The 12,130-nt window shown below is 40.2% G+C and overlaps 1 protein-coding gene across 1 annotated transcript in view; it reads right to left on the reverse strand.

Moving 5' to 3' along the window:
- Positions 1-2,128: 2,128 nt before the first annotated feature.
- LOC137641351 (phosphatidylinositol-glycan biosynthesis class X protein-like) overlaps positions 2,129-12,130 on the reverse strand; it is a 114,384-nt gene continuing 104,382 nt past the window's right edge. Inside the window, exon 6 of the mRNA XM_068373824.1 lies at positions 2,129-2,317. Within this exon, the coding sequence (XP_068229925.1) occupies positions 2,183-2,317 (135 nt within the window). The 3' untranslated portion in view covers positions 2,129-2,182. The remainder of the gene's footprint in view (positions 2,318-12,130) is intronic.

Consider the following 12,130-nt stretch of genomic DNA (forward strand, 5'->3'; position numbering starts at 1 on the left):
ATCTGTAGTTCTTATTTCCCATCCCAAACTAGCTACCACTGTCAAAAACAATCTGATGGCACTCTTACCCAATGCTGGGGAATCACTCTGAAAAGTACCTTCTTCCTCAAAACCCCTCGCCACCAAACGTGCTTTTATCCCAGAATCTTTCCTAGTCAGAGCCCACCTGGTTGAAATACACTTCTGACCCCAAAAAGGTAGTCAATCCTTCTTCTTCCCAAAGAAGAACATGACCCAGAGCTCAGCATGTCAGAGGCCTCAGTGCATCCCCAGCATTCAGAAAGAACCTTTCTGGGATGCAATTGTTACAAGCTTGTGTTTGGAAGTGTAAAACCACTTTCACAGCCCATTACCAGCAGGATGTGATCCACAGGTCCCTAGACACATTCAAACCAGGGCCTGCTGTAGCTGCTCATCAAGTAGTATAGAGCTACCTTAGCTCCTCTCACATGATTATTGGCAGTCGATTGAGGACAGAGGTTAGTTTTGGTATGGGATAAATGTACAGGATGACTGGCCTTTTCTTTATCTTCCCTTCTTTTGGGGAACACAATCCAATACCCTGTCAACTGGATTTGATATGACTGCAGGTAAGCCCCATTATAACTCATAAATGTTTTATATATTTTATAGAAGTGTCGTACCCACGCTCATTTCAAGGTGGAATTTGGTTTCTGGGTAATCCACAATGTGTGATATTTACAAACCTATTTTGCCTTAGACATTGTCACGGAAGTGTTTTTACATTCGCTTACCACTAGTGCACAGGCCATCGAACAGCTGGCACTGTCAAAGCATTGGTAAATGAGGAGTCAGGATTCTCCCTTTATGCGTTATCATGCTCGAGTGTAGAAATCCAAGGGTAAAGTTTCCAGCCAGTTGGAAAGGGGACTAACACCCTCCTAAGGATGTGTCTCCTATGTCAACAACAAGGTTTTCTATTCATGTAAGAACACATTACAAATTTTTAAATAAATTTGTATTTTTTCTGACTATACAAACCCGAGTTCTGTTACACAAATTTACCCACCATCACCTACCCCAGGGTCTGCAACCAAGAGTTTTATAGCCAGGCTCCAGATTTGCTGTTATTATTACTTCTATGTAAAGAACTCGGGATTTTATATTTAAGAAAATTACAAATTACTTTCACATTTGTCAATTTTACTCATCAAAAGGTTTATGCACTAGTTTCTACTGGTGGTTTCAATCAATCAGTTGGTTTTCTTTAATGTCTTAGTTACATCTATTTTGCAATACTGTATATCTAGTTTATAAAAAATTATATTTGTTCATATTTGAATAGGAAATGAAGTGAGCGATTGGTTTCCGGTGAGAATGGGACTGAGACAAGGATGTGTGATGTCACCGTGGTTGTTTAATTTGTATGTTGATGGAGTGGTGAGAGAGGTGAATGCTCGAGTGTTTGGACGAGGATTGAAACTGGTAGACAAGAATGACCATGAATGGGAGGTAAATCAGTTGTTGTTTGCGGATGATACTGTACTGGTTGCAGACGCGGAAGAAAAGCTTGGCCGATTAGTGACAGAATTTGGAAGGGTGTGTGTGAGAGAAGGAAGTTGAGTGTTAATGTGGGTAAGAGTAAGGTTATGAGATGTATGAGAAGGGAAGGTGGTGCGAGGTTGAATGTCATGTTGAATGGAGAGTTACTTGAGGAGGTGGATCAGTTTAAGTACTTGGGGTCTGTTGTTACAGCAAATGGTGGAGTGGGAGCAGGAACCATAAGGGAGCATTTCCTGAGATTAGAAAAAATGACTGTTTTTTTAGCTAAAACAAACCTATCCTCTTTTCAATATTTTTCTGCGGTAGGTAAATGACATATTTAGTGACTGAAATTTTTACATGATATTGTATTATTATTGTACAACAAGAATGTGGAAAAGAATCAGCACTTGGATATTATTTAGTGGTTTAAAAACTTAGCTGAATCCCTCGTCAGGCTGGGAGGAGCAAAGAGAGGAAAAGTCCTCTTTCGTTCCCCTTTTTTTATGTCGCCTACCCCCCAAAATTGGGGGAAGTGCCTTGGTAAATAGATGAAATTCCAAACAATATTTTAAATGAAAAAAAATACTTGACAATTTTATTCCTGATAATAAATAGATATGAGTAAAATCCAATGACTTTTATTTACATAAAATACATAACGTCAAACTACAAAATTCTATGTTTTCTTCTTCCTAAGAGAGGCTAAAATCAATAGAGTTGCACCTGCTGTGACACAGGTTGTTGTCATAAGAACTGTGTCAAGGAGATCAGTATTGCCCACTGGTATGATACCCATTACAGCTTCTGATGTCTAAAAAGAAATGAGAAAAGAAAAATTATACAATGCATTAAGTAATAATCAAGTACATTATATAAAACTCAAGAATTTTTTACTATCATTCAAGAACTTTTGAATGTACAGAAATGAACATTACTATAAAAGTATTTTTTCTACAGGTTTGTGGTGGCCGATTTGGTAACATCCCTGACTGGTGATTGCCAGACTGAGGTTTGAGTCCCACTCAAACTCGTTAGTTTCTTTGGTCGCTACAACCTCACCATCATTGTGAGCTAAAGATGGGGGATTTGGGGGAGCCTATAAGTCTATCTGCTGAGTCATCAGCGGCCATTACCTGGCCCTCCTTGATGCTAGCTTGGGTGGAGAGGGGGCTTGAGCACTGACCATAAGTATATGGTCAGTCTCTAAGGCAGTGTCCTGCTTGATAGGGCAATGTCACTGTCCCTTGCATCTGCTATTCATGAGCAGCCTTTAAACTTTAAACCTTTAAAAGCAAATTCAATTCTAAAATAAAAATAAATGATTTGTAGTGGGCCTTCCTTTGCCTTGAAATGTTTACAGACTAAACTCTTAACCCTTTTACCCCCACCATAAGGTTAAATTTCGAGCACATTTTGCTAAATAATTTTTTAAAATTGCTCTAACAAGCTTAATTTTTGTCCTAGAAAGGTCAGGTTGGTCTCATTCTTTTGGAAAATGCCTGAAGTTTTTCGTAAAATTATCAAAAATATGTAATTAACAGTGTTTTGCAAGAACGTACCGGTATGACCTTTAGGGGTGAAAGGGTTAAGAAACAAATGGAAGATTGCCAGTCACTGACAAAAGAACAAAGTAAATGCACCATGTCCCAGATGACAACACAACTCATTTTTCATGTTGTAAACTTTTGACAACTGGATAGTTGAGCAGGAAAGGAACTAATTATGTCTATAAGTTATGAGTTAGTCATATAATAAATTGGAATTTGTTTTTATATAAACAATTTTAACCCTTTTACCCCCAAAGGACGTACTGGTACGTTTCACAAAATCCATCCCTTTACCACCATGGACGTACTGGTACGTCCTTGCAAAAAAATGCTATAATTTTTTTTTTTTTTTCATATTTTTGATAATTTTTTGAGAAAATTCAGGCATTTTCCAAGAGAATGAGACCAACCTGACCTCTCTATGACAAAAATTAATCCTGTTTGAGCAATTTAAAAAAAAATATACTGCAAAATGTGCTGGGAAAAAAATAACCCGCTGGGGGTTAAGGGTTGGAAATTTCCAAATAGCCTGGGGGTAAAAGGGTTAATAAAAAAAAATTATTTTTATACCCACCTGATGTTCATATTGCTTTCATCTCTACAAGTTTGGAATGTTGATACTTACAGCATTGCAAAGAGATAAGGAGTTTTTTTGTTAATATGGAATTTCAGAACATCCAGAGCCTTGAGTTGGTCTGGGAATGGGGTGTTTATAAGACATTACCTAATGCAAATCCAAGCAGTACAATATGCATACGGGGTACGTGACTTGTTCGTGACTCCTATGAGAGAAAATTTTATAGAATAAGGGCACATCGTCTAGATCCCTCAGTGAAAGCATAATGGTAAGCATCCAGCTTCTTCTCTAGAGTTTTTCCCTTATGAAGTGAGCGTCAGACCTGTTAGTTTCTCTTCTCACCTATACACGTATAATTGACTTGTTTGTAGATAGGTGTCCTTTACAATAAAAAAATCTACTCAGTTACTGCTCTGATATTAGTCCTTGGATACCACACAGCACAAAAAAAAAAATGGTTTTGATGAATGAAAAACCCATTTTTGGGAAGGTGCTGTGTGGTTTCAAAGATCCTCCCTCCTCCTTAGCCTCGTGTAGGGAACAAAGATACTTGATTCTCACTCTGAATATGTAAGACTGGGGCTTGATGCAAGATACTGCGCAAAAAGCATTGTCTCCAGATGAGCACTGGGTCAGTTTTGGAGGTGCTGTGATAAAGTTCAAGAGAGGTTAGACTCCTAAGTCTCATTTATACACACACGGAGTCCAAGCATTGCATTTTGAAACACTGGCCCTAGAGCAGAGGAGATAATATTTTTTTGGTAATTTATGTCATATTGGATTCTCTGTTCTAATCTTTTAGAATAATGTTCTTGAAGACTAAAAATATGATTAGATTGAAGGTTTTAACTTCAAAAAATAATGAATCTGTTTAATGATTTTAATTAAAGTTACCAGGTAACTAAATGAGGTTAGGTCTAGATAATTGGTTTTAGATATTGTTTATAACCCTTGGTAATATGAAAATATTGAATTGGTAATTCTGGCTAAAATTAAACGTATTTCAGATTCACACTGCATTGTTGCTGGTACATCTAATGCAGTCTGATATTGTCTACTGACTAATGAATGGTAAAATGAAGATTTATTCAAAACTAACTGACTAATGAATGGTAAAATGAAGATTTATTCAAAACTAACTGACTAATGAATGGTAAAATGAAGATTTATTCAAAACTAACTGACTAATAAATGGTAAAATGAAGATTTATTCAAAACTAACTGACTAATGAATGGTAAAATGAAGATTTATTCAAAACTAACTGACTAATGAATGGTAAAATGAAGATTTATTAAAAACTAACATGTATCCTAACTATTAATACAGAATCTATTTTTATTTCTTTTCCACATATAAAGGATATGTGAAGTTAGAAATGAGAGCAAAGTAAACACATGACAGTTCCCTTCGACATGAGAACAGAACAAAAACAATGATTAAAATGTTTCCCTTAAGTAAAATTAGTCATGTAATAGGGATTGAATCAAACAAAAGTTTTCACTATTTCTATCAGGTAGAGATGCCAGGGAGAAGCTTTGTCCCAATCCATGAATCCTGTCTGTAGTAAAAAGTTTTAAAATTCCTCAATTATGATATTTTCCTTATGAAATAAATTTTTGAATATACTTACCCGGTGAATATATAAATAGCTGACGTCTCCGTCGGTCGACAGATTCCAAAAACTCTCGAGCGATCGCCATGAAGGGTGCCGGGTGTGCCCACCAGCGCCGACTATCGGCCAGATACCGCATATACTTCTCAACCAAACCAGTTTTTCTCAGTCTGTAGGGTCTCTATCGGGGAGGAAGGGAGGGCCTTTAATATTATATATTCACCAGGTAAGTATATTCAAAAATTTATTTTATAAGGAAAATATCATTTTTAAATATTAAACTTAGCCGGTGAATATATAAATAGCTGATTCACACCCATGGTGGTGGGTAGAGACCAGTATTAAAACAATAAAGGCGTATATGCTCAAGAGTTTTTGACAACTATTCAAAAAACAAACTTAAGGATAGGTTCCTGGTAAGGAAGCTGACTCTGATAATTACTCTGCCTCATTAGTCCGCTATCCTCACGAAGCCCAGCGATCCTCTTAGGATGTTGAAAGACTCCCAGGAGCTGCTATATCCAGGGTGAACACCCCTATAACAGGACCTCATCAATACCCTTAATCTGGGCGCTCTCAAGAAACAATATTTTGACCACCCGCCAATCAAAAAGATTGCGAAAGACTTCTTAGTCTCCCGTACAACCTAAAATAAGATTAAAAATTTCAAGAGTAGATTAAAAGGATATTGGGATTAAGGGAATGTAGTGGTAGAGCCTTCACCCACTACTGCACTCGCTGCTACGAATGGTCCCAGTGTGTAGCAGTCCTCATAAAGAGTCTGGACATCTTTCAAGTAATATGAAGCGAAAACCGACTTGCCTCTCCAAAAGGTCGCGTCCATAATACTTTCAATGGATCTATTTTGCTTAAACGCTACAGAAGTTGCTATCGCTCTAACTTCATGAGCCTTGACTTTAAGTAAATTATGATCCTTCTCACTTAAATGAGAGTGTGCCTCCCGAATCAAAAGTCTAATAAAATAAGACCACACATTCTTAGACATGGGCAAAGAGGGCTTTTTAACGGAGCACCATAAAGCCTCTGAACAACCTCGTCACGGTTTAGTTCTGGATAAACAAAATTTAAGAGCTCTAACGGGGCACAGCACTCTTTCAACTTCATTCCCCACAATCTCAGAAAGACTGGGGATTTCAAATGATTTAGGCCAAGGACGAGACGGAAGTTCATTCTTGGCCAAAAAACCAAGTTGAAGAGCGCATACTGCTTTATTAGCGGAGAAGCCGATGTTCTTGCTAAAAGCATGTATCTCACTAACCCTTTTAGCCGAAGCCAAGCTCACCAAAAAAAAGTGTCTTGAGGGTAAGATCCTTCAGGGAGGCTGAATTTAATGGTTCAAACCTGTCTGACATAAGGAACTGTAGGACCACGTCCAAGTTCCAAGCAGGAGTCGAAATACGACGCTCCTTGGAAGTCTCGAAAGACTTAAGCAGGTCTTGGAGATCTTTGTTATTAGAAAGATCCAAACCCTTATGCCTGAAAACAGAAGCTAACATGCTTCTGTAGCCTTTAATGGTGGATGCAGAGAGGGAGCGACCGTTTCTCAGATAAAGCAGAAAATCCGCAATCTGCGCTACAGAGGCACTTGGAAGAGGAAATAGAGGAGGACTTGCACCAGTCTCTAAATACCTCCCATTTCGACTGATAGATCCTGATGGTAGAGGATCTTCTAGCCCTCGCGATCGCTCTAGCTGCCTCCTTCGAAAACCCTCGAGCTCAAGAGAGTCTTTCGATAGTCTGAAGGCAGTTAGACGAAGCGTGGGGAGGCTTTGATGAAATCTCTTTACGTGAGGCTGTCGCAAGAGATCCATCCGTAACGGCAGACTTCTTGGAACGTCTACCAGCCATAGAAGTACCTCTGTGAACCACTCTCTCGCGGGCCAGAGTGGAGCAACCAACGTCAACCTGGTCCCTTCGTGAGAGGTGAACTTCTGCAGCACCTTGTTTAGGATCTTGAAAGGTGGAAAGGCATAAACGTCCAGGTGAGACCAGTCCAGCAGGAAAGCGTCTATGTGGGCTGCCTCTGGATCTGGAACTGGAAAGCAGTAAGTCGAGAGCCTCTTTGTCAGTGAAGTCGCAAAAAGATCTATGGTGGGTTGACCCCATGTCATCCATAGCTTCTAGCACACAGTCTTATGCAACGTCCACTCCATGGAGATGACTTATCCTCTTCTGCTGAGGCAGTCCGCCAAGACATTCATTTTTCCTTGCACAAATCTCGCCAAAGGAGAGATGTTACTTGCCTTAAATGGAGTTCCTTCTGATCCGTGGACCAAAGACCCGAGCATTCCAGACTGTCCAGTGGAGCTCCCTAACCCAAATCCGATGCATCTGAATACAACACATGGTTTGGGTTCTTGATCGCAAGAGAAAGACCTTCTTGAAGTCTGATGTTGCTGTCCCACCAAGTCAGACATGTCTAGACTGAGTTGGAGATTGGGAAAGAGATACTCTCTAAGCCCTTCTCCTTGTTCCAATGGTTTAGGTGAAATTGGAGAGGGCAAAGGTTGAGTCTCCCCAGAGAGATAAACTACTCCAGCGATGAAAGAGTTCCCACGAGGCTCGTTCAAACTCTTACAAAGCAACTGTTTTTCTCTTGCAAGTGAAGGACTTTTAACAGAGATTGTTCCATTCTTGTGGGAGACGAAAAGGCCCGAAAAATCCGACACTGTATCTCCATTCCCAAATAAAGAATAGTCTGGGATGGAGTACTGTAAGTTACGACTTCTCTACGTTCACTATGAGACCTAGCTCCTTGGTTAGGTTTAATGTCCATTAGAGGCTCTCCAGACAGCGATTTAATGACGACGCCCTGATTAGCCAGTCGTCAAAATAAAGGGAGGCTCTGAATCCTCAAAAAATGTAGAAAGCTTGCCACATTTTGCAAGGGCCTTGTAAATACAAGAGGAGCAGGAATGAGGCCGAAGCACAGTGCTCGAAATTGGTACATTACTTTCCCGTCCACAAACCTCAGATGTTGTTGAAAGTTTGGATGAATCGGGATGTAGAAGTATGCATCCTGAAGGTCGAGAGAGACCATCCAGTCGCCTTCCCTTACTGCTGCCAAGACAGATTTGGTAGTCTTCATCGTGAACTTTGTCTTGACAATGAACACATTGAGCGCACTTACATCTTAAGTACTCCTGCAGTGAACGTGGCTGCCAGATCATTGGAGCCATCCCTGATAGCCTTGTTCCTGCAGTAAACGTGGCTGCCAGATCATTGGAGCCATCCCTGATAGCCTTGTTCCTGCAGTGAACGTGGCTGCCAGATCATTGGAGCCATCCCTGATAGCCTTGTTCATGCATGACATAATTGTACAGCAATACATTGACAACTGGAGAGACCTTCTGACTTAAGGCTCCCAGTGACCAATCCACAAATAAAAAACTTCAAACGCTCGAAAAAACTCCTAACAGGAGATGGTCTAGCTCTGAAGCAGACCATAAAATCTTGGAGCGTCTCATGGCTAGACGACGAGGAGAGTCCACTAGGCTTAAGAAGTCTCCCTGGGCAGAGGCAGGTACTCCCAAGCCGAGAACTTCTCCTCGAGCTTCTCCTGTGTCACACCAGACGCCCGAGCGAGAAGCTAATTAAGAAGGAGGAAAAGCAAAAGCAGACTTTCCTAAACTTCTCCTGGATTCCAACCAGTCTCCCAGTAAGAGCATGGCCCTCTTGGAAGAACAAGAGAGAACTGACTTCGTAAATGTAGGAGTCGAAGAAAGTCATGCCAAGAGTAAACTCAGACGGCGGAGCAGCCGTTACAAAACGAGTAGGACAAAATTTCACTAAAGAACTTCATAATTAAAAAACAAGGGATTGTTGGACCACCCTAGGTTACTCATCTTCTGAATGACTCCCCAAAGGTACATTAGTTGAAAGGGGGTCATCAACTTCTTCAGAAGGCACATCATCTGATAAATCTAAAGTCTTGCGAGAAGGAGATTTATATTCACAATGACGTGAAGGAAAAGCCTGACAGGCTACATCAACTTGTATATGAACAGAAGTTAAAGTTGGAGGGTCGATGTCACGTTGTGACTGCAGAGAATGTTATTCTACTACACGTCGTGACAGAAGTAACTGACGTTCAAACGTCCCGTAGTAACAGCGGTGACTGCTGTTCGATGCTATATCGTGACTACGATGACTGACCCTCGACGTCACGTCATGTCTACGGTGTCTACCGCTCAACGTCACGTCGTGTCTGCGGTGTCTGCAGCTCAACGTCACGCTGTGACTGCGGTGGCTGACGTTCAAAGCGATCAAAATTACATCGAGATTTATGCTCCGCATCTCGTTAAACAGCAAAGCTGTCACTAGGGATAACGCCAGCGTGGCGTAACAAAGCTCGTCTAGAAGGTTGAAGACCCGAATCACGTATCCCCGAACTGTGACGTACAAAAAGCAAAGGATCCTTTCGCACAGGAACAGGATCGAAAGCTTCTATTAAAGAAGAAGGCTTTAACAGCATATCTTGCAAAACACTTAACTTCGGATCAACCTGTGACTGCGGTGGCTGACGCTCAAACGTCACGTAGTAACAGCGGTGACTGCTGATCGATGCTATATCGTGACTACAGTGACTGACACTCGACGTCACGTTGTGTCTACCGTGTCTACCGCTCAACGTCACGTCGAGTCTGTGGCAGAAATGTCTGTACATGAACGTCATCGCTACGAACGGGACTCTTATGATGACTACAGCTAAGACATTGAACTTGTTCTGAAGGAACTAATAAACGTTTCAAACGTCTCGAAACTTTACGCCCAGGCTTTTAAAGAGACGAATCATCAGAAGACGAGGAGAAACTTCGTCTCTCCTGTCTTATGGCAAGGACGTGCTTGACGAGCAACGTCTGATACCTTTGAGGGAACGTCTGTTCGTTGGTTTACACTCCTCACTCCCTTAGGTCCTACGACATTCCTTCTCCCTGGTGCAGGGGAGCCTGAAAGAGGTCTCGGACTAGGCAAGTGACAAGCACGAACAAACGAACCCTCCGCAACACAGAACATGTTTTTGCACTTACTTCACTGATATCACATTTTTTAATAATTCCACATTAGACATGAATAAAACTGATTTCTACCTAAAGCACGCAATTCTCCCTTAAATCAAAAGGTTAGAATTGCGAAATGAGTCGTATAATGTAAGCACATTAGTACAAAATGAAACACACATGCAAAAATCAATAAACATATACATATACTGTATATCGAATAAAACGGAAATATATAAAGTTAAAAAGATCAGTAACTGAGAATGAGACTAAACACTAGTTCACTAAGGACTACGTTTTCAATCTCTCACCGTACAGTGCCTTGGGACGAGAATAAAAACTAAAACGTTTTATCCTCTCTCCCCGTACAGAGACTTGGGACGAGAGTAAAAAAACTGAAGCGAGAACAACGTTACTCGCTCCCAAACTCCTTGTACAGAGACTTGGGACGAGAATAAAGATCGGATCGTTCTCTCTCTCTCTCTCTTGTCACTCACAAGAGAATAGCCCACTCACCCTTCGTCAATAACAGGTTATTTGACTAAAGGAAAAAATTGAAAGGACTCAGAAATTGAAAATTAACATGTTCCTTTAAATTAATATCTAAAAAACTTCAGTTTGAAAGAAGAATGAACAAAACGTCAAAATCGATTTACTCTTTCTGCAAAGTGAAACCGTGGTTGTCTCTTTCTCTATCGTAACGATAGAGCGCAAACTGCGTAGCATAAATAAACCAAACGTTAGTTCATCTTTGAAAAACAGCACGAAGACTATTCAAAGAATAAATTTCTTAAAATATTTTCTAAAAATATTCATCTCATCACTCTTACAGAGCAACTGTTTTAATCTAAACAAAAATAAAAGTTGAATGGGCTCAACGTTGTTTAACTTCGTTTTCCAAGTTAGGACCGCCTACACAGAATAGGTAAAGGCCGCATATAAACAAAAACATAAAATTTTTTTCGATGTTTAGTATAAATGGAAAGCTAATCGAAGAGGCCTAATAAAGGCGGGTGAGATATAAAATATATAGAGGTAAATCTATAAATATCAACAATAATTTATAAAGTGATAAAATAATTACTAAAAGCCTTTAACACACTTCCGTACACTGAGGGAAGGGTCGGCCATCTTTTCTCTATGGAAAAACCAGAGCGAGATTAAAAAAGCAAGGGCAAAAACTTTTCCTCTCCTTTCAAAAGCATTTCTTTTGAAGATAGTATTGAATAATCCAACACGGCGAAAGCAATAAAACCAAAACCAAGTACTTCACCAATTCGGTCGAAAACTCGAGGTCATAAAGCGAGCAGAACCAACTTGTCGACAAGACCGACAGAGAAGAACTGGAGAAATTGACAAGTATATGCGGTATCTGGCCGATAGTCGGCGCTGGTGGTCACACCCGCAACCTTCACGGCGATCGCTCGCGAGTTTTTGGAATCTGTCGAGCCGTCAGAGACGTCAGCTATTATATATTCACCGGCTAAGTTTAATATTTAAAATCACTAGTTTTTGAGACTGACTGATGCCAACCATTTTTTTTATGATTACTTGGTTCTTCTGACAGTTAGGCATTTACTTATTGAATGTCCCTATCTTGTGGATATCAGAGAAGAATTCCTCTCTCAAGTTTGTAATGAGGATGGCAGGTACATCCTCAACAAAATTCTTAGAGGAGACATTTTATATGAAGCCAGTGGTATTTCTAAGTTCATCTTGGAAGCTGGTACTCCTACTCGACTCTAAATAGTTTATGACAGTAAGCGGTCGAAACGTTACATGCTGTATTGGACCTGATGCTGGTGAGTTACACTTCGGTGCTCCATTCTTTATGTCTAAAGAAGTATCTCTCCCATCTTCCTTAAT

Source organism: Palaemon carinicauda, chromosome 1 (genome assembly GCF_036898095.1).
Source record: "Palaemon carinicauda isolate YSFRI2023 chromosome 1, ASM3689809v2, whole genome shotgun sequence".
Classification (NCBI taxonomy): domain Eukaryota; kingdom Metazoa; phylum Arthropoda; class Malacostraca; order Decapoda; family Palaemonidae; genus Palaemon; species Palaemon carinicauda.